Source organism: Sceloporus undulatus, chromosome 5 (assembly GCF_019175285.1).
Source record: "Sceloporus undulatus isolate JIND9_A2432 ecotype Alabama chromosome 5, SceUnd_v1.1, whole genome shotgun sequence".
NCBI classification, from domain to species: domain Eukaryota; kingdom Metazoa; phylum Chordata; class Lepidosauria; order Squamata; family Phrynosomatidae; genus Sceloporus; species Sceloporus undulatus.
The window spans coordinates 182350226-182374170 of NC_056526.1; the positions used below are offsets into that span (position 1 = coordinate 182350226).

At 40.4% G+C, this 23945-nt stretch overlaps 1 protein-coding gene across 2 annotated transcripts in view; it reads right to left on the bottom strand.

Annotated features, from left to right (window-relative positions):
- The window catches only part of FRAS1 (Fraser extracellular matrix complex subunit 1), a 326081-nt gene that overhangs the window by 43763 nt on the left and 258373 nt on the right, over nt 1–23945 (bottom strand). The window contains exons 41-50 of one of the 2 annotated variants that reach the window (XM_042469094.1): nt 22848–23038; nt 22059–22212; nt 20435–20698; nt 19947–20135; nt 18713–18832; nt 17283–17462; nt 15656–15780; nt 15432–15572; nt 14801–15028; nt 13312–13425 (exon numbers count right to left, since the gene is read on the bottom strand). In XM_042469094.1, the coding sequence (XP_042325028.1) occupies nt 13312–13425; nt 14801–15028; nt 15432–15572; nt 15656–15780; nt 17283–17462; nt 18713–18832; nt 19947–20135; nt 20435–20698; nt 22059–22212; nt 22848–23038 (1706 nt within the window). Of the gene's footprint in view, nt 1–13311; nt 13426–14800; nt 15029–15431; nt 15573–15655; nt 15781–17282; nt 17463–18712; nt 18833–19946; nt 20136–20434; nt 20699–22058; nt 22213–22847; nt 23039–23945 lie in introns of those variants that run through there. The other variant, XR_006104125.1, reaches the window with a different exon arrangement.

Genomic DNA, 23945 nt, shown 5'->3' on the forward strand with positions numbered 1-23945 from the left:
TTTAGAGGGAAGTGTCCAAAACTGCAACCCCAACCCATTATTAATTGCAAAGTGCCATGTCCCTCTGATTTTCTAGTAACAACTCTGGCAAAACTCTGTGCTGGGGGCGACGGCACCTGTGCCCACAGAAAAGGGCTCTGAGTGCCACCTCTGGCACACGTGCCATAGGTTCTCCATCACTGTTAGACCAATAATTCCCAGCCACATGAGAAAGTGAGTGTGCTGTGAAATTAATTAGTAGAAGACAGTCCTATGGAATCCTGTGGAAGATGATACTGCATACTGCATTCTGTAGATTTAGTATCTGACCTTGCCTACTCCAGCAGCCTTCTAGGAATGATTCATTCTAGAATGTCTTCACATAGGCTGGCTTAGATGTCATGTTAAGCCAGACAGGAAGTGCTGTAGCAAGGTATGTGCATGACCATTCCACTGTCCATGTCAGCGTGGGCTGTGAGAATGAGTCCAAAGCAGTCTGAATTTGGACAAACTGGTAACCTTAAAACTGTGGTTAGTAGATACATGCCTTACCATGTTTATGAGCTAGGATCAGTTCCCTATCATATTAAGCTTCACTACTGTTAGCATCAGAAGACCTGTTAAACTTTAGTCAAAAGGATACAGATGTTTCGATCTCTTGTGACTGTAGCTCAGGGTCACTGAAACTCATCTGAGATCTGATATTGATCTTTTTATTTTGTCGCTTTTTATCTAATTCTATCTGTTATATGTATTTTATAGAATGTATGTTATTGGCAGGTTTCATTTTTACGATTTTATTGTTTGTACGTAAAGCACTGTGTAAATCTACAGCGCTAAATAAATAAATAAATAAATAAATTCCTCTAATGCTGTATCATGGTAGAGTATCAATCAGTATAATATTGCTGACTTTTTTATAGTCAGCCCCAATGCAGAAAGGCCTCAGAGTGACTTACTGGAACATTTCTTTTTCTGAAACCCAAGCTGTCATTTTTTTTACACAACTCAGTTAACTGCAGAATTAAGTGGCGAAGGCTACTACCTTTAATACAGATGCCCTGAAGCAACGATAACAACTGCTACAATTTAGCTATTTTTTTTCTGCCTGATAGAGCAGAATACACCACACACACACACACACACACACACACACATGTATGCATGTAAATAAAAACATATTTTCATAACAAAACTCTTGTTCACAGGGAGCCGACTTGGCCCTGGAAGCACCAGAAGCTCAGATATTTCATTCTCTGTTCAAGATGTGGTGAAGAACTATATTTTATTACTTTCAAAGTGTCCATGAAGTATTGAACCATCAGTCGATACTTTTAGCTTTTATGTTAGTGATGGTTTCAGCCAATCAGAAACTAGCAGCGTCAACATCACTATTAAGGTAAAGAGCTCACTTGTTGAGTTTAATTCATAAATCTCTCCCTTTTTTTAATATATTCCAGAATCAGACTGTGAATTCCACAATAATGAAATGGGAAATTAACTGGCTTGCACATTTATTTTGTGCTTGTGGATAATATATTAGCCCTAAATCCAACATCAGTTCCAGTAGGCAATGCTTTCTTTGCCTCCATCTGCCTAAAAACCAGTTCCAGATAGTTTCTCAGCCATATGGAACTCTGTGGTTTGTTCTGTGTGGTGTGGGGGGGGGGGGGGAGAGATTGAGGAGGCGGAAATGTCCCCCCCCCCCATTCTCTTATCGCAAGCATTCCATCAGTGATGTAGCCCATTGGATCCTGGCTGTAATTGACTAAAAGCTTTAGTTGACTTACCATCTAGATCTCATCAACACCCAAAGGTGTTGGACACCCAAAGAAAATTCCAAATTCAATGTAAACTAGGTGTATTTTGATTTGTTCTTCAATGCAGTTTTAATCAGATGGTGTAGCTCTCATTGTCTTTCCATTGCTACATCTCCCTCTTTTTGTGGGGGTGAGGAATTTCCACTCAAGTGCAGAAAGCATTTTCTTTCGTGGGTTGCTTTCTCTTATTGTAGCGCCTGAATGATGAGCCTCCTGAAATGCAGTTGGAGCCTATCAAAGTCCAGGAGAACAAAGCACGTGATTAGAATTCCTCCTTGAGGCAAAGACCTGGACACTCCAGACAACCAGCTGGTCTTAATGATAACCAAGAAACCCAGTCATGGTAAGCTGCATTGCATAAAGACTAGCAGTGGCTACTAGTGATGACACTACCAATTACTTGCCGATTGCTCTCAGTATGAGGAAATGTGAGAACTGTGGATTACAGAAGGAGAAAAGGAGTAGTTGTGCACAACACCATCCTGCTGGTATCTAGCTGAGGAGACCATGGAAACCCACTGGGTGACATTTGACATGTCCAGACCTCAGCCTTAGAGGGGGGCAATGTCAAAGTTCCTCTGATAGGTTGGCTCTGATCTAATATAATCTTCTATGAGCATGCCTCTGTAAGTGTATTAGAACAGGGGAGCCAGAAAGCACATTGAATTTCCTGATAAATCTGAGTGTTTTGAATCTGATAGAAACAACAGTGGAACTCAGCCTACCCTACATTTGGATGTTGGAGTCAAGAAAATTGGATGGAAACTTGGGATGGATTTTTGGCACCAGGAGATCAGTTATAGTTGGGAAAACCAGTTTCTAGCTGCACTTAGAGAGGCTCGTCCCTAAATAAGTTCAGTCCTTCCTCTTTTGTCATATTGTCCATGAGGTCCAGTTATTTTATCCAGTGAATGTGGTCTGCATGAGAGCCAGGCTGACTGTAGCCAATAGTCTGCCATGGACATCCACTGCATTACCTTGGTCCCCCGCCCAACACTACCTATACTGTTTCTGGAAGTTGTCATAAAAATGCTCCTTGCTCCTTGCTCCCAGGCTCAGGGAGTAGCAAGTTGACATTTCTTATATGAACAGTGGGAAATTCAGAGTGTTTTTTTTTTTCTTCATGATTTTCTAGCCCTGCCAAAATAGCCCACTGGAACCCCTATATACACCTCTGCTACAGATCTAATAAATTGCAAGTTTCCATCCTCTGCATTAGTGTGCTATGAAGAATATTTCACAAAAATAAGCATACAGTTTTTGCAATATTTCAAAAGATGTTCAAGTGCATAGTTAGGCACATGAGAGCAGGGTTTTCCGACTGTTAAGTGTCCCATATCTTGCTACCCAAGACACAAAGTACTTTTAGAAGAATGAGCCAAGTTTCATCCTAAAGCTCCTTAATATAAGGTAAGAAGAATTACTTTGGCTCTTTTGGCTCTCATATGGGAGAAAAGCAAAATACCCAAAATTGTCCACATGGATGGCTTAAGTAGTAACACCTTTGTTTTCTGTTGTTTGAATGTACACAGACTTGGTTTCATGCAAAATTATTAAAAATATTACATATAGGATTGCCTTCAGGCTAAGTATAAAGGTGTATATAGAAAATAAAGGAATTCATATTTAGATTTGGGTCCCATCTCCAAAATACTCATTATGTGTATGCAATATTCCAAAATCCTAAAAAAAACACTTTAGTACTAATCATTTCAGATAAGGAGTTTCAATCTGTAATGACTTGGCTGATCCTAATGGAAGATAACTTGATTCCAATTTGTATGTAGAGAGATCTTGTAGCACTTGAGACTAACTGAAGAAAGAAATTGGCAGCATGAGCTTTCATAGACTTCAGTCTACCCTCAGATGCATTTGGTGGAATGGAAGCATCTGGAGGAGTAGACTGAAGTTACGAAAGCTCATGCTGCCATTTCTTCTTTCACTGTTCCGCTGTCGAAACAGCTCTTACTGTCATGAAGTTCCTCCTAATGTTGAGTGGTATCTCTTTTCCTGTAGTTTAAATCCATTGCTCTGGTTTTATTCTCTGGAGCAATAGAAAGAAGCTTGCTCCATCCTCAGCTTGAAGCTTTAAAAACTGAATGATGAAGAATTGAAACAGGACGGATTTTCATAGTAAATCAGAGTAGGCTGCCTTTAGAGATGGAGGCCTCAGTTTTGATTCTTATGTCTGTTCATGGCTATACTAATTCTCCAAAAAGCTGCCCAATAAGATAAGTCTTGCCTCATTTTATTCTACAGGCTTAGTTAAGTGTCTTGAAGACTGGTGGTACAAGAACGGAAAAGGAGAAATAAGCACCTATCAGGGCCTAACATACTATTCTCTTTGTTCTCAGGTTATCTCCGCAAGAGGTTGTCGCCTTGGATCCCTTGGAGAAGGAGAAATTCTCTCGAGGGTTCAACCTTCACATATCAGAATGCTTGGATGAACTGATGGTTTACACAGTGGATAGTTCCAGAGTCCAACTGATAGTTCAGATTTCACTTTCTGAGGTCTCTACACACAGACTGGAAAGGTGGAGTTTACTGTAGCATTGCCAAGGACAGAATCGCCCAGATTGGTCTTGAACAGAGCGCAACTTCCGCTGGTACATAAAAGAATTGGTGCTAAGCATTTTTGGGGGTGGGGGGAGGGAGAGATATAATCTAGTGTTTATCCTTCTCATGGAAGCTCTTCATTCAAATGACACATCTTGACCTATAAAAATCACAGCCTTACTATCCGAACTGCTGAATATTTAATGTGTTTGGATTTGTCTGTATGGGATAAATGAAGCGCTTTGTATAAACATCCCCACTTTTCTGAGGATAGTCAGCAAGAAGGTGAAGTGGTTTGTGACTGTCATCCCCCCCTTTTTTTATACCATTTAGGCTCTGTAGCTGCCATTACAGACCAGCATCTAAAAGCCATGGACTCTGACTCGGATGACTTGACTATCAGATACATCGAAAAAGGACCTATTGTTGGTGTTCTGCATATGCATAAAAGGGATTCCCGGTTCAGATCTCGTCAAGGGCCGATCAAAAGTTTCCACACAAGCTGATATAAATAAAGGTGGGCAATCCTGATTCTAAGGTAAAACAGAGTTTGACATTAGATGTGGTTCTGGAGCTGGATTGATCACACAAGTGTGCTCAAATGGTTCATAAATTCTCAGATTCTGCTGTAGCACAAAACTAGAGTCAATTTTTAAATGAGTAGGGACCTTTGACTCCCGGCTGTTTGGTGTGTTACTCCCAAGCTCCATTAGGCATGATGAATGGGAAGGGACTGTGGGAATTGTTGAATGAATGTTTCTCCATTAAATTCAACAACACTGTTCTACACGTAGAAAACTAGTATCTGGCAGCCATTCCACCAATGAGAAAGAGAGGAAGAAGAAAATCAGGCTAGTCAGCCCTACTGAGAACCCTTTTTCTATCAGTTTTGGCTGTCCTGCAACTTTAATCAGCAGCCTTCCATTAGCCTGAAGGACATCATAACATTAAGAGCTTCTGCTCAAGTGTTCTGTTTCATTTTCTCTTGCGTGTTTTTAAAGATTGTTTGCGACAGATAGAGACTATCGGTCATTTTTAGTTATATATACTCCATTCTGAGATTCCAGCAGCGTGGAGCCTATGAATGATATCAATAAATAACATCACAAGAATGTTTCTGTCCTAGCATTTTATTCACACCTTGTTTTCTATGTGTTGATTTTTCTGTATGGATAATCATTCAGTCCTCATGTCCCTCACTTTCAGTTTGAAGTGGTAAAGTTTGAACACGGGTTTCCTTCTCAGTAAGAACTTACTGGTAGACTTCAGAAATCTAGTAATCTATGATAATGGTGGATTCTTCAAGTATTACATTCACTCTTTCCTTTCTGCTTTATTACAGGAGTGATAGAGTAAACCACAAAAAGGGGAACGTGGTGGGACAGTTGCTTTCATTTTTGATGTATCAGATGCAGAAGGAAACAAAATGGTGGACCAGGCATTTCCAATCAGCATATAGGTAAAGCCAAGTGCCTTTCTCTAGCCTTCATTCAGCTTTTGATCACTGAAATCAGGATAATGTGGAGAAAGAAAGCCAAGTCAGAGAAAATGATGTAGATGGAAATAAAAAAGTTTATATCAGCCACAATGAGGGTGAATCACTATCTATAACTTGGCAAAACTAGATTTTACTAGTCTGGACATTATATCTAGCTGTTCTTCAGGTCGTTGGTGTTTCTGTCGTACAGTAAACATGATAAACATAAATTAAACTTTCATAGCATCTGAACAATACAGAGAAATTTCCACATCATTTGTCAAACAGTCCCACTGGTTACTCATACTTTCTGGGGACACACTGATATGTATACATTTCTCCTCTGATATTTTCAACAGTGCATTGTTCAAGATTATCTAGACATACACAAAATGGGCAAAACATGGAGTTTCTGGGAACCAGTGGCTTTGGAAAAACATAAGTGTGTTTAGAATTAGAACTGAAGAATAAGAGAGTTATCTCATTAATTAAACAGTATGCTAGGTAATTTTTAATACTGTTTTAGAAGATAAGTGCTGTTTTGGAAGGGGCATTTCCCCTTTTCTCTCAGAAGAAAAGGGAGTGCCTCTTCTAAGATACAGCAGAGAGTGAATGCCTCTTTGAGATAATATGGTGTAGAACCCAAATAGTACTAGTTTTGCTCTGCTGTAGCATAAACTAGAATAGATTTTTTTAAATTGGGTATGGGACCTTATTTAATCGTATACAATTCATGTAAATGCAATTGATTGATCAAAAATTTTATTTTATTTATGCCACCCATCCAGTGCTTTGTGCAACCCAGAGTGTTTTACAACTATTCCAAATGGTACAATAAAAGTTACAAATTCTGTTAGAAACAGAACAACTATAAAGATGCTGAATAGAGACAGGGGAAGACAAGATTTAAACAAAAACAAATGTTTTGCAGACAAAGGCTTTACTGGAATAACAATGATTTCACCAAATGATGAAAGATATCTAGAGTGGGGCACTCTCATCGCATGATGTTCCACAATATTGGTGGAGCCACAGAGAAGCTCTTTCTCTTATCAGCTGTGTCCAGTCCTAGGTGGGACACAGAGAGAGAATATGGTTTTAAGGCTCAGATTTCTTTAATCAAGTAACATGCAGATCTGCTAGATGGTGTGTATAGCACAGGGAAAAGAGAAATGAAAGCAAGCTGCTTGCTCCTCCTTTTGTTGACAATGCTCCCCAGAGGATCGCTGCCTCCATCTGTCATTGTCAACACTGGACTGACCCTGGATGAAAACTCAGTCAAGAAGATCACCACCCTTGATTGTCAGCCATGGATCAAGATAGGGAGCCAAGTGATCTGCTGTACAAGATCACCAAACAGCCCCAGCTGGGACCCTGGAAACACACTGCATCGCCAGGTTTGCAATGTTTGCTATTTAGGGAGAAAAAATAAAGACAAGTGACCACACTTCACTGTGTGCTTTTGAAGCCTGCAGATCTGCTGGATTTTATCCAGACTGTCATCTGTGCATGGACATGAATCTGGAACAGATTATGCATGGAAAAGAAATTCACTATTGCCCAGATTTAAAAAAAACAAAAACAGATTTATCCAGTCATGGTTGTGCAACTTTTAACAAACACATGTGTATATTTTTTGGTTTGCTATCAGCTATTTGATAAATGGCTGCAGATCAGGAGTATCTAGGGGATAGACCTGGTATGATTGACATTGCATTTATGTCTGCTCCAGTGGAAGCTATATGTAGCAGGTAACTAGCACCAAAAGGAACACATTTCAATGTGCACGAACCATTGGTTGAACCTTAACTTTCCACACTTGGATTCTTGAGACATTTTTCTCCATTCATTGGCTCAATAGTGGAACATAAATGGCTGGGAATTGAGAAGAGTGACAGAGGGAGGTTGTACATGGAACTGTAGGATGCCAGACAAGCAAAGAGCATGGAAGTTAAAGACAGGCTTGGGATTATACCCTTACATGATGCTTTTAAACCATGTGATTTCAAGCATCGGCCCAATAAAGGCCTGACTAGGAGGCTGACTGAAACCCCCAGAGGTTCCCCAAAGCAGAGTTGGAGAAGAATCGACTGTTGTTGCAAGCAAGACAAATGAACTCAGTGGGAGTTACTTGGAAATAAATGTGCATAGGCTTGTCTTGTGTGCTTAGAGGAACCTGAGGCTGAAAGAAGTAAGGAATTTTTAAAACACACACAAATGCAAATTTAAAGGAATTTTGGGAAGAGAAAGTCTTGGGGGCTAGTGCCATGAGACAACAAAAAGGGGAGGGAGGGAAGGAGGGAGGCTTATTGTAAAAAAACAAATCAAGACAAAACAAGCAACATGTAACCTGTGGACATAAGATCTCCCACAGCATTTTTGTTCAGGATGTGAGGTCCTGATAGATGTGACCTTGTTAAGATTCTGTTCCTGGATGTTCCTTTCAGCCCCATCCCTATTTTTGTTTTGAGTCCCTCTTAAGCCTTAGATGTGATGTGGGAGAGGTTTATTATTACCAACTCCCCATCCTTTATACACACCCTCAGAACCACCTTTGCGTATGGAGTAAGTCTCCTCCTTAGCTGCCTTTTTCCTCTCTCAGGTGGGAGCACAAAGCAAAGTCTTATCTTCCAGAGGCTCCTGCAGTATTTAGGCCTTCCTGCGGAAGCTGTTGTGTCTCCGGCATAGCACATCTTGACCAGGACCAGATGTTAGCAAGGAAGCCAACTTAGCCATGGCACTGATGCATGATCTATCCCTGATTCTCTCCAGCTGGGTAGATGATGGTGACACTCTGACCCAGTGCAGGCTTGAGTTGCATAGTTTCTGTGCATGTCTGTTGTTTTCTTTCATTGCTACTGTATTTTTTCTCTAGGCAGAAGGATAAGCTCCTTCAGACAGGCAGACCTGGTCTCACGCAGCATACACTACATCCATACCGCAGGCGAGAGAAACATTCTGACGCTTTCACCTCTCCGTTTCTGATGGCACACATGAGGTGAATGGGTTTTTTTGTTTTTTTACAACTGCTTTGTCTATTTGCTTTGTTTTAATTTTCCCTTATTTTTCCCCAACACAGGTGAGTCAGAATTTGACACACCATTAAACCGATAGATGATGCCTTACCTGTGGTGCTGAGCCCTGGGATAGGGTTCAAGAAGGAGTGAGGAAAACCATCAGAATTTGAGCTTAAAGCCACAGATGCTGACACAGAGGTAAAGAAGAGAGTTCTTTCTGAGTTTGGCTGTGTGAAGTGCTACACGCAGTAGGGATGGCAAATCTTTATCTCTGTCTGAAGCAAGAACAATGTTGGGGATTGCAGTTAGCATGGTCAAACTTCGTTTATACCTGATCACATGGAAATAATAATAAATTTTGAGATACCATGTTGTCTTAAGAGCAACAGTTCTGTTTGTTTGTTGTGTGAAGAAGTAAAGAATGGAGATCAAAGAAATCAAGATCAATCCATTCATGCCTACAGAGTCTAGTGAGAGAAGGAACTCTATAACTTACCTTTTTAAGCAACTCTCTGGAGTTCCAGGATTTGTGGTTATATTCTCATTTTGTCCTTACCTCTCTTGTCTTATACATATGTTTGCTTCTGATCTCAGGCCAAATCTCTCAGATTCACCATTGTACAACCTCCTCGCCATGGCCTGATTGAACGTACCAATGATGGGCACCATCATCGCCCAATCAATGCTTTCACGATGGAGGATGTCTACGCAAACCGAAAATTATAGTCATGATGGAAGCAATCCTTGAGGATCGCTTTACCTTCACTGTTCTGATGGAACCAATCCTTTTTTTTGTGTGGAAGAAGACAGGAAAGAGGTTAGTGGGGATGCATTGGTTGGCTATAGATCTAAATCCTATACCAGTCTTACTTGGTTTGCTTTGCTCCTCTGGGATTATACCACTTAGATGGCAACCTGAGGAACCTAAGTATATGTGCTTTGGGGATGGAGTAGCACCTCTCTGAAGGACTGGATGTGCAGGTTGACAGTACTCTAGGATTTACAGCTGACAAAAAGTGGCAGCTGTGGCCTAGAATGTCTTTGTCCCGCTCAGCGGTACACTCATTAGGAGAAGAAGATCTGTCTGTCTTCATATCTTCATGTCAAGAACCCTCCTTCCACCACCACCACCACAGTTCATTAAACCAGACTTCTGTATTCAAACTGTAACAACTTATTCCAGTAACCTTAGGTGTTAGCGAGAAGATGTTTGTAGGCAGAATTGCCATCATCCAACAAACACTGGCATAAAATTAACAATGTCCCATCATAACATTTTTCAGGCTTTACTTAAGTATTTTCTAATGTACACATACCTTTCCTCTCCAACCATATTTGTCCCTTGACTGAGTGCAGAAGTGCTATCCTAGGATTTTTCTGATTACATGTAGGTTTGTGTGACGTATATAAAGTATTTATATCAATTTCATGGAGAATATCAGATATTGCTCACCATCTGCAGTCTAAAAAAGAACAGTGCAAAAAAAAATACTGTGTGAGTCAACTGTCAGTATAACCAGTGATTAGAATTCAAAGACATTGCCATGTTACTCTAGATCAGTATGCAAAGGGATATTGTAACACCTTTGAGAGAAAAGCAGAAATATCCAGTTTAAGACGTTTCAACTGTCCAGGCTGAATCTGGAACTTTAGTTTGTGAGTCATTTAGCCTTCTCTGTCATAACTGCTGCCACAATAAACACAATTCCCAGGATTCCCTAGCACTGAGCTAGGGCAGTTCAAGCAGTCTCAGACTGGATTATTTCTGCAGTGTGTTTTGGCTTTAACTGAAAGAAATATGTTGTAGCATAAGCTTTTGTAGACTGATTCTTCTTTAAGTCCAGACTTGGAAATGACTGGCATTGTGCAGTTCTCAGCTTTGTTTCTTCCATCTGTAAAATGAGAAGAATATGACTGATTTCACAAAGTTCATGAATGGAAGAATAAGATTAAAGGTTAGGGCACTGGGTTCACATCCCAGTATGCAGGAGCTTCAAGAACCTGGTTTATTTCACTTTACTTTTGCATATGTAAAATGGACATATTGAGGACTATCTTTACTCAAAAATGTTTTTAATATAGAGGGGTCATTAAAAAGATTATTATAAAAAAAACCTATGATGCAGGATATGGAAATAAATGCCTCATTTCTTGAATCTTCCTCAGATTGTGACTGCTGCTCCTCAGTGGTTTAGGGTGGAAATTCTTCCTGTGGATGATGGAACTCCAAGAATCGTCACAAACCTGGGTCTCCAATGGCTGGAGTACTGGATGGCAAGGTGGGCTTTTGCAGTTTGTTTCAAGTCAGTTGATTCTTCTTAGGGATATCAACTGAAAGCAGGAAGAATTACTAGCTAACAGGGAAGATATAACTATTCAATAAATATAGAAATCAGTGAAATACATATTAGATCTGTCAGGAAAGGGAAGGAAGTCTCACAGACCATGAATCCATTCCTAACGTCCTTATTTGTCTTCATCCAATCTCCACCGGGTGGTAATTAAGTCACCAGTGGTGGGATGCCAAACAGATTCTGCCATCTGCTGTGAGACTGTGTGATACTCCTTATATATGTTGTTGTCTCCAATTATGATGGAAACTAAGGTGAACCTATTACTGGCTTTTGTTCAGAAAATTTGTTCAGAGAAGTTTTGCCTTTTGCCTTCCCTGAGGCTGAGAGCATGTGACTTGCCCAAGGTCACCAATGGGTTCCTACCCGTGTGCAATTTGAACCTTGTCATTTCAGAATTCAAATCACTGCCACACCAGTTCTTGATATTCCTTGTAGTATCATGGTATCATGGTTATATGGCAGGGATGAGCAATGTATAAGCTTTCATATGTTGATAGATCTCACTTCATCAGCTAAACCAACATGATCAGTCCAACATTGGAGATCCAAGGTTATCCATCCCTGCTTCATGGGGAATTAGGTAAATTGAGAGAGCCACTTGATATCTTCTGCCAGATTTCCTTCACTGTGTGTGGATGTGAGATCTGGGCAGTGAAAAAAAGCAGATAAAAGAAAATCAACTCATTTGGAGATGTGATGCTGGGGAAGAGTGAGGAGGATACCGTGAACAGCCAGAAAGACAAACAGTGGGTCCATGAACAGATCAAGCCTGATATCTCCCTGGAAGCCAAGATGACTAAACTGAAGCTGTAATACTTTGGCCACACCATGAAAGGCATGAATCATTGGAAAAGACAGTAACTAGGGGGGGGGAGGGGGGCAGAAAAGAGGAAAGTCCGCAGGGGGGGGGGGAGGTGGGGGGGGGGGGGGGGGGGGGGGGGGGGGGGGGGGGGGGGGGGGGGGGGGGGGGGGGGGAAGTTGTGGGGCAGCAGAAAACGGAGGAAGTCCCGCATGCCAGATGGATAGACTCAATAAAGGGGGGGTTTTTTCGTAACCCGAAATAACCTTCGTAACCCGGAACAGTTTTTTTCAATTGGATTTTTTCGTAACCCGGAAATTTCGTAAGGCGGCGCATTCGTATCCCGGGGTAACACTGTACTGTCTTTTCCAATGATTCATGCCTTTCATGGTGTGGCCAAAGTATTACAGCTTCAGTTTAGTCATCTTGGCTTCCAGGGAGATATCAGGCTTGATCTGTTCATGGACCTACTTGTTTGTCTTTCTGGCTGTTCACGGTATCCTCATCACTCTTCCCCAGCATCACATCTCAAATGAGTTGATTTTCTTTTTATCTGCTTTTTTTTCACTGCCCAGATCTCACATCCACACACAGTGAAGGGAAATACTGGCAGAAGATATCAAGTGGCTCTCTTCAATTTACCTGATTCCCCATGAAGCAGGGATGGATAACCTTGGATCTCCAAATGTTGGACTGATCATGTTGGTTTGAGCTGATGAAGTTGAGATCTATCAACATATGAAAGCTTATACATTGCTCATCCCTGCCATATAACCATGATACCATGATACTACAAGGAATATCAAGAACTGGTGTGGCATAGTGATTTGAATTCTGAAATGACAAGGTTCAAATTGCACACTGGGTAGGAACCCATTGAGTGACCTTGGGCAAGTCACATGCTCTCAGCCTCAGAGGAAGGCAAAAGGCAAAACTTCTCTGAACAAATTTTCTGAACAAACCCAGTAATAGGTTCACCTTAGTTTCATCATAAATTGGAGACAACAACAATATATAAGGAGTATCACACAGTCTCACAGCAGATGGCAGAATCTGTTTGGCATCCCACCACTGAGTGACTTAATTACCACCCGGTGGAGATTGGATGAAGACAAATAAGGACGTTAGGAAATGGAATTCATGGTCTGTGAGACTTCCTTCCCTTTCCTGACAGATCTAATATGTATTTCACTGATTTCTATATTTATTGAATAGTTATATCTTCCCTGTTAGCTAGTAATTTCTTCCTGCTTTCAGTTGATATCCCTAAGAAGAATCAACTGACTTGAAACAAACTGCAAAAGCCCACCTTGCCATCCATGTACTCCAGCCATTGGAGACCCAGGTTTGTGACGATTCTTGGAGTTCCATCATCCACAGGAAGAATTTCCACCCTAAACCACTGAGGAGCAGCAGTCACAATCTGAGGAAGTATTCAAGAAATGAGGCATTTATTTCCATACCCTGCATCATAGGTTTTTTATAATAATCTTTTTAATGACCCCTCTATATTAAAAAACATTTTTGAAGTAAAGATAGTCCTCAATATGTCCATTTTACATATGCAAAAGTAAAGTGAAATAAAACCAGGTTCTTGAAGCTCCTGCATACTGGGATGTGAAGCCCAGTGCTCTAACCTTTAATCTTATTCTTCCATTCATGAACTTTGTGAAATCAGTCCGTATTCTTCTCATTTTACAGATGGAAGAAACAAAGCTGAGAACTGCACAATGCCAGCCATTTCCAAGTCCTGGACTTAAAGAAGAATCAGTCTACAAAAGCTTATGCTACAAACATATTTCTTTCAGTTAAAGCCAAAACACACTGCAGAAATAATCCAGTCTGAGACTGCTTGAACTGCCCTAGCTCAGTGCTAGGGAATCCTGGGAATTGTAGTTTATTGTGGCAGCAGTTATGACAGAGAAGGCTAAATGACTCACAAAACTAAAGTTCCCAGAATTCAGCCTGGACAGTTGAAACGGTCTTAAACTGGATTATTTCTGCATTTTCTCTCAAAGGTGTTACAATATCCCTTTGCATACTGATCTAGAGTAACATGGCAATGTCTTTGAATTCTAATCACTGGTTATACTGACAGTTGACTCACACAGTATTTTTTTTCTGCACTGTTCTTTTTTAGACTGCAGATGGTGAGCACATATCTGAATATTCCTCCATGAAATTGATATAAATACTTATATATACGTCACACAAACCTAACATGTAATCAGGAAAAATCCTAGGATAGCACTTCTGCACTCAGTCAAGGGACAAATATGGTTGGAGAGGAAAGGTATGTGTACATTAGAAAATGACTTAAAGTAAAGCCTGAAAAATGTTATGATGGGACATTGTTAATTTTATGCCAGTGTTTGTGGATGATGGCAATTCTGCCTACAAACATCTTCTCGCTAACACCTAAGGTTACTGGAATAAAGTTGTTACAGTTTGAAATACAGAAGTCTGGTTTAATGAACTGTGGTGGGTGGTGGTGGAAGGAGGGTTCTTGACATGAAGATATGAAGACAGACAGATCTTCTTCTCCTAATGAGTGTACCAGCTGAAGCGGGACAAAGACATTCTAGGCCACAGCTGCCACTTTTTGTCAGCTGTAAATCCTAGAGTACTGTCAACCTGCACATCCAGTCCTTCAGAGAGGTGCTACTCCATCCCAAAGCACATATACTTAGGTTCCTCAGGTTGCCATCTAAGTGGTATAATCCCAGAGGAGCAAAGCAAACCAAGTAAAGACTGGTATAGGATTTAGATCTATAGCCAACCAATGCATCCCCACTAACCTCTTTCCTGTCTTCTTCCACAACAAAAAAAGGATTGGTTCCATCAGACACAGTGAAGGTAAAGCGATCCTCCAAGGAGTTGCTTCCATCATGACTATAACTTATTCGGTTCTGGTAGACATCCTCCATCGTGAAAGCATTGATTGGGCGATGATGGTGCCCATCATTGGTACATTCAATCAGGCCATGGCGAGGAGGTTGTACAATGGTGAATCTGAGAGATTTGGCCTGAGATCAGAAGCAAACATATGTATAAGACAAGAGAGGTAAGGACAAAATGAGATATAACTCACAAATCCCTGGAACTCCAGAGAGTTGCTTAAAAAGGTAAGTTATAGAGTTCCTTCTCTCACTAGACTCTGTAGGCATGGAATGGATTCGATCTTGATTTCTTTGATCTCCATTCTTTACTTCTTCACACAACAAACAAACAGAACTGTTGCTCTTAAGACAACATGGTATCTCAAAATTTATTATTATTTCCATGTGATCAGGTATAAACAGAAGTTTGACCCATGGCTAACTGCAATCCCCAACATTGTTCTTGCTTCAGACAGAGATAAAGATTTGCCATCCCTACTGCGTGTAGCACTTCACACAGACACAACTCAGAAAGAACTCTCTTCTTTACCTCTGTGTCAGCATCTGTGGCTTTAAGCTCAAATTCTGTGATGGTTTTCCTCACTCCTTCTTGAACCCTCATCCCAGGGCTCAGCACCACAGGTAAGGCATCATCTATCGGTTTAATGGTGATGTCAAAATTCTGGCTCACCTGTGTTGGGGAAAAATAAAGGGAAAATTAAAACAAAGCAAATAGACAAAGCAGTTGTAAAAAAACAAAGAAAACCCATTCACCTCATGTGTGCCATCAGAAACGGAGAAGGTGAAAGCGTCAGAATGTTTCTCAGCCTCGCTGGTATGGATGTAGTGTATGCTGCGTGAGACCAGGTCTGCCTGTCTGAAGGAGCTTATCCTTCTGCCTAGAGAAAAAATACAGTAGCAATGGAAAGAAAACAACAGACATGCACAGAAACTATGCAACTCAAGCCTGCACTGGGGTCAGAGTGTCACCATCATCTACCCAGCTGGAGAGAATCAGGGATAGATCATGCATCAGTGCCATGGCTAAGTTGGCTTCCTTGCTAACATCTGGCCTGGTCAAGATGTGCTATGCCAGGAAGACACAACAGCTTCCGCAGGAAGGCCTAAATATTGCAGGAGCCTCTGGAAGATAAGAACTTTGCTTTTGTGCTCCACCTGAGAGAGGAAAAAAGGCAGCTAAGGAGGAGACTTACTCCATAGCCAAAGGTGGTTCTGAGGGTGTGTATAAAGGATGGGGAGTTGGTAATAATAAACCTCTCCCACATCACATCTAAGGTTTAAGAGGGACTCAAAACAAAAATAGGGATGGGGCTGAAAGGAACATCCAAGGAAAGCAGAATCTTAACAAAGGTCACATCTATCAGGACCTCACATCCTGAACAAAAATGCTGTGGGAGATCTTATGTCCACAGGTTACATGTTGCTTGTTTTGTCTTGATTTGTTTTTTTACAATAAGCCTCCCTCCTTCCCTCCCTCCCCTTTTTTTTTGGTCTCATGGCACTAGCCCCCAAGACTTTCTCTTCCCAAAATTCCTTTAAATTTGCATTTGTGTGTGTTTTAAAAATTCCTTACTTCTTTCAGCCTCAGGTTCCTCTAAGCACACAAGACAAGCCTATGCACATTTATTTCCAAGTAACTCCCACTGAGTTAAATTTGTCTTGCTTGCAACAACAGTCGATTCTTCTCCAACTCTGCTTTGGGGAACCTCTGGGGGTTTCAGTCAGCCTCCTAGTCAGGCCTTTATTGGGCCGATGCTTGAAATCACATGGTTTAAAAGCATCATGTACTAGGGTATAATCCCAAGCCTGTCTTTAACTTCCATGCTCTTTGCTTGTCTGGCATCGTACAGTTCCATGTACAACCTCCCCTCTGTCACTCTTCTCAATTCCCAGCCATTTATGTTCCACTATTGAAGCCAATGAATGGAGAAAAATGTCTCAAGAATCCAAGTGTGGAAAGTTAAGGTTCAACCAAATGGTTCAGTGCACATTGAAATGTGTTCCTTTTGGTGCTAGTTACCTGCTACATATAGCTTCCACTGGAGCAGACATAAATGCAATGTCAATCATACCAGGTCTATCCCCTAGATACATCCTGATCTGCAGCCATTTATCAAATAGCTGATAGCAAACCAAAAAATATACACATGTGTTTGTTAAAAGTTGCACAACCATGACTGGATAAATCTGTTTTTGTTTTTTTTAAATCTTGGGCAATAGTGAATTTCTTTTCCATGCATAAATCTGTTCCAGATTCATGTCCATGCACAGATAGACAGTACTGGATAAAATCCAGCGGATCTGCAGGCTTCAAAAGCACACAGTGAAGTGTGGTCACTTGTCTTTATTTTTCTCCCCTAAATAGCAAACATTTGCAAACCTGGCGATGCAGTGTGTTCCAGGTGTCCCAGCTGGGGCTGTTTGGTGATCTTGTACAGCAGATCACTTGGCTCACTATCTTGATCCATGGCTGACAACTCAAGGGTGGTGATCTTCTTGACTGAGTTTTCATCCAGGGTCAGTCCAGTGTTGACAATGACAGATGGAGGCAGCCGATCCTCTGGGGAGCATTGTCAACAAAAAGGATGAGACAAGCAGCTTGCTTTCATTTCTCTTTTCCCTGTGCTATACACACAATCTAAGCAGATCTGCATGTTACTTGATTAAAGAAATCTGAGCCAATTAAACCATATTCTCTTCTCTGTGTCCCACCTAGGACTGGGAAAGAGCCTTCTCTGTGGCTCCACCAATATTGTGGAACATCATGCGATGAGAGTGGCCCCCACTCTAGATATCTTTCATCATTTGGTGAAATCATTTGTATTCCAGTAAAGCCTTTGTCTGCAAAACATTTGTTTTTGTTTAAATCTTGTCTTCCCCATGGTCTCTATCTCAGCATCTTTATAGTTGTCTGTTTCTAACAGAATTTGTAACTTTTATATTGTACCATGATTTGGAATAGTTGTAAAACACTCTGGGTTGCACAAAAGCACTGGATGGGTGGCATAAATAAAATAAAATTTTTGATCAATCAATTGCATTTACATGAATTTGTATACGATTAAATAAGGTCCCATACCCAATTTAAAAAAATCTATTCTAGTTTTATGCTACAGCAGAGCAAAACTAGTACTATTATGGTTTCTACACCATATTATCTCAAAAGAGGCATTCACTCTCTGCTGTATCTTAGAAGAGGCACTCCCTTTTCTTCTGAGAGAAAAGGGGAAATGCCCCTTCCAAAACAGCACTTATCTTCTAAAACAGTATTAAAAATTACCTAGCATACTGTTTTAATTAATGAGAATAACTTCTTTATTCTTCAGTTCTAATTCTAAAACAACTTATGTTTTTCCAAAGCCACTGGTTCCCAAGAAACTCCATAGTTTTGCCCATTTTGTGTATGTCTAGATAATCTTGAACAATGCACTGTTGAAAATATCAGAGGAGAAATGTATACATATCAGTGTGTCCCCAGAACGTATGAGTAACCAGTGGGACTGTTTGACAAATGATGTGGAAATTTCTCTGTATTGTTCAGATGCTATGAAAGTTTAATTTATGTTTTATCATGTTTACTGTACGACAGAAACACCAACGACCATGAAGAACAGCTAGGATATAATGTCCAGACTAGTAAAATCTAGTTTTGCCAAGTTATAGATAGTGATTCACCCTCATTGTGGCTGATATAAACTTTTTTATTTCCATCTACATCATATTCTCTGACTTGGCTTTCTTTCTCCACATTATCCATGATTTCAGTGATCAAAAGCTGAATGAAGGCTAGAGAAAGGCACTTGGCTTTACCTATTATGCTGATTGGAAATGCCTGGTCCACCATTTTGTTTCCTTCTGCATCTGATACATCAAAAATGAAAGCAACTGTCCCACCACGTTCCCCTTTTTTGTGGTTGTACTCTATCACTCCTGTAATAAAGCAGAAAGGAAAGAGTGAATGTAATACTTGAAGAATCCACCATTATCATAGATTACTAGATTTCCTGAAGTCTACCAGTAAGTTCTTACTGAGAAGGAAAACCCGTGTTCAAACTTTACCACTTCAAACTGAAAGTGAGGGATCATAGGACTGAATGATTATCCATACAGAAATAATCAACACATAGAAAACAAGAGTGTGAATAAAAATGCTAGGACAGAAACATTCTTGATGATGTTATTTATTGATATCATTCATAGGCCTCCACGCTGCTGGAAATACTCTCAGAATGGAGTATATATAACTAAAAATGACCAGATAGTCTCTATCTGTCAGCAAACAATCTTTAAAAACACGCAAGAGAAAAGGAAAACAAGAACACTTGAGCAGAAGCTCTTAATGTTATGATGTCCTTCAGGCTAATGGAAAGGCTGCTGAATTAAAGTTGCAGGACAGCCAAAACCTGATAGAAACAGGGTTCTCAGTAGGGCTGACTAGCCCTGATTTTCTTCTTCCTCTCTTTCTCAGTCTGGTGGAATGGCTGCCAGATACAGTGGTACCTCGGGATACGAAATACCCAGGTTACGAAATTTTCGGGATACGAAAAAATCCCATAGGGAATTATTGTTTCGGGTTACGAATGTTTTTACGGGTTACGAAAAAACTTTTGGTGCTTTTTTCGGCTTTTTCGCACGGAATCGCGGCTTTTCTCCATTAGCGCCTATGGCAATTCGGCTTACGAAGGCTTTTCGGGTTACGAAAGCGGCCGCGTTACGAATTAATTTCGTAACCCGAGGCACCACTGTACTAGTTTTCTACGTGTAGAACAGTGTTGTTGAATTTAAATGGAGAAACATTCATTCAACAATTCCCACAGTCCCTTCCCATTCATCATGCCTAATGGAGCTTCTGGGAGTAACACACCAAAACAGCCGGAGAGTCAAAGGTCCCATACTCATTTTAAAAAATTGACTCTAGTTTTGTGCTACAGCAGAATCTGAGAATTTATGAACCATTTGAGCACACTTGTGTGATACAATCCAGCTCCAGAACCACAATCTAATGTCAAACTCTGTTTTACCTATTAGAATCAGGATTGCCCACCTTTATTTATATCAGCTTGTGTGAAACTTTTGATCGGCCCCTTGACAGAGATCTGAACCAGGGAATCCCTTTTATGCATATGCAGAACACCAACAATAGGATCCTTTTTCATGATGTATCTGATAGTCAAGTCATCCGAGTCAGAGTCCATGGCTTTTAGATGCTGGTCTGTAATGGCAGCTACAGAGCCTAAATGGTATAAAAAAAAGGGGGGGGGGGATGACAGTCACAAACCTACTTCACCTTCTTGCTGAGCTATCCTCAGAAAAGTGGGGATGTTTATACAAAGCAGCTTCATTTAACCCATACAGACAAATCCAAACACATTCAAATAATTCAGCAGTTCGGATAGATAAGGCTGTGATTTTTATAGGTCAAGATGTGTCATTTGAATGAAGAGCTTCCATGAGAAGGATAAACACTAGAGTTATAATCTCTCCCTCCCCCCACCCCCAAAAATGCTTAGCACCAAGTTCTTTACTATGTACCAGCAGGAAGTTGCAGGCCTCTGTTCAAGACCAATCTGGGCGATTCTGTCCTTGACAATGCTACAGTAAACTCCACCTTTCCAGTCTGTGTGTAGAGACCATCAGAAAGTGAAAATCTGAACTCATCAGATTGGACTCTGGAACTATCCACTGTGTAAACCATCAGTTCATCCAAGACATTCTGATATGTGAAGGTTGAACCCTCAGAGAGAATTTCTCCATTCTCCAAGGGATCCAAGGGCGACAACCTCTTGCGGAGATAACCTGAGAACAAAGAGAATAGTATGTTAGGCCCTGATAGGCTGCTTATTTCTCCTTTTCCGATTCTTGTACCACTCAGTCTTCAGAAGACACTTAACTAAGCCTGTAGAATAAAATGAGGCAAGACTTATCTTATTGGGCAGCTTTTTGGAAGAATTAGTATAGCCATGAACAGACATAAGAATCAAAACTGAGGCCTCCATCTCTAAAGGCAGCCTACCTCTGATTTTACATATGAAAATCCGTTCTGTTTCAATTTCTTCATCATTCAGTTTTTAAAGCTTCAAGCTGAGGATGGAGCAAGCTTCTTTTCTATTGCTCCAGAAAATAAAACCCAGAGCAATGGATTTAAACTACAGGAAAAGAGATACCACCTCAACATTAGGAGGAACTTCATGACAGTAAGAGCTGTTCGACAGCGGAACACGTGGCAGCATGAGCTTTCGTAGACTTCAGTCTACTTCCTCAGATGCTTCCATTCCACCAAATGCATCTGAGGGAGTAGACTTAAGTCTATGAAAGCTCATGCTGCCAATTTCTTTCATTCAGTTAGTCTCAAAGGTGCTACAAGATCTCTCTACATACAAATTGGAATCAAGTTATCCTCCATTAGGATCAGCCAAAGTCATTACAGATTGAAACTCCTTTATCTGAAATGATTAGTACTAGAAGTGTTTTTTTTTTTTAGGATTTTGGAATATTTGCATATACATAATGAGATATTTTGGAGATGGGACCCAAATCTAAATATGAAATTCCTTTATTTTCTATGTACACCTTATATACTTAGCCTGAAGGCAATCCTATATGTAATATTTTTAATAATTTTGCATGAAACCAAGTCTGTGTACATTCAAACAACAGAAAACAAAGGTGTTACTACTTAAGCCATCCAACTATAAAATCTCCTGGTGCACAAAAATCCACCCCAAGTTTCCATCCAAATTTTCTTGACTCCAACATCCAAATGTAGGGTAGGCTGAGTTCCACTGTTGTTTCTATCAGATTCAAAACACTCAGATTTATCAGGAAAATTCAATGTGCTTTCTGGCTCCCCTGTTCTAATACACTTTACAGAGGCATGCTCATAGAAGATTATATTAGATCAGAGCCAACCTAATCAGAGGAACTTTGACATTGCCCCCCTCTAAGGCTGAGAGTCTGTGACATGTCAAATGTCACCCAGTGGGTTTCCATGGTCTCCTCAGCTAGATACCAGCAGGATGGTGTTGTGCACAACTACTCCTTTTCTCCTTCTGTAATCCAAGTTCTCACATTTCCCTTATACTGAGAGCAATCGGCAAGTAATTGGTAGCTGTCATCACTAGTAGCCACTGCTAGTCTTATATGCAATGCAGCTTACCATGACTGGGTTTCTTGGTTATCATGAAGACCAGCTGGTTGTCTGGAGTGTCCAGGTCTTTGACCATCAAGGAGGAATTTCTAATCACCGTGCCTTTGTTCTCCTGGACTTTGATAGGCTCCAACTGCATTTCAGGAGGCTCATCATTCAGGCGCTACAATAAGAGAAAGCAACCCACGAAAGAAAATGCATTTCTGCACTTGAGTGGAAAATTCCTCACCCCCACAAAAAGAGGGAGATGGTAGCAATGGGAAAGACAATGAGAGCTACACCATCTGATTCAAAACTGCATTGAAAATGGAACAAATCAAAATACACCTAGTTCACATTTGAATTTGGAATTTTCTTTGGGTGTCCAACACCTTTGGGTGTTGATGAGATCTAGATGGTAAGTCAATTAGAAGCTTTTAGTCAATTACAGCCAGGATCCAATGGGCTACATCCACTGATGGAACTGCTTGCGATAAGAGAATGGGGGGGGGGACATTTCCGCCTCCTCAATATCTCCCCCCCCACACACACACACACAGAACAAACCACAGATGTTCCATATGGCTGAGAAACTATCTGGAACTGGTTTTTAGGCAGATGGAGGCAAAGAAAGCATTGCCATACTGGAACTGATGTTGGATTTAGGGCTAATATATTATCAACAGCACAAAATAAATGTGCAAGCCAGTTTAATTTTCCCATTTCATTATTTGTGGAATTTCACAGTCTGATTCTGGCAATATATTAAAATAAAAGGGAGAGATTTATGAATTAAACTCAACAAGTGAGCTCATTTACCTTAATAGTGATGTTGACACTGCTAGTTTCTGATTGGCTGAAACCATCACTAACATAAAAACTAAAAGTATCGACTGATGGTTCAATACTTTCATGGACACTTTGAAAGTAATAAATATAGTTCTTCACCACATCTTGAACAGAGAATGAAATATCTGAGCTTCTGGTGCTTCCAGGGCCAAGTCGGCTCCCTGTGAACAAAGAGTTCTGTATATGAAAATATGTTTTTATTATACATGCATACATGTGTGTGTGTGTGTGTGTGTGTGTGTGTGTGTGTGTGTATTCAGCTCTATCAGGCAGAAAAAAATTGCTAAATTGTAGCAGTTGTTATCGTTGCTTCAGGGGCATCTGTATTAAGCGTAGTAGCCTTCGCCACTTAAATTCTGCAGCTTAACTGAGTTGTGTAAAAAAAAAAATGACAGCTTGGGTTTCAGAAAAAGAAATGTTCCAGTAAGTCACTCTGAGGCCTTTCTGCATTGGGGCTGACTATAAAAAGTCAGCAACATTATACTGATATGATACTCTACCATGATACAGCATTAGAGGAGATTTATTTATTTATTTATTTATTTAGCGCTGTAGATTTACACAGTGCTTTACGTACAAACAATAAAATCGATAAAAATGAAACCTGCCAATAACATACATTCTATAAAATACATATACAAGATAGAATTAGATAAAAAGCAGACAACAAATTAAAAAGATCAAATATCAGATCTCAGAATGAGTTTCAGTGACCCTTGAGCTACAGTCACAAGAGATCAGAAACATCTGTATCCCTTTTGACTAAAGTTTAACAGGTCTTCTGAATGCTAAACAGTAGTGAAGCTTAACTATGATTAGGGGAACTGATCCTAGCTTCATAAACTATGGTATGAAGTTGGCATGTATCTACTAACCACAGTTTTAAGGTTAACCAGTTTGTCCAAATTCAGACTGCTTTGGAACTCATTCTCACAGCCACGCTAGACATGGACAGTGGAATGGTCATGCACATACCTTGCTACAGCACATTCCTGTCATGGCTTAACATGACATCTAAGCCAGCCTAATGTGAAGACATTCTAGAATGAATCATTCCTAGAAGAGCCT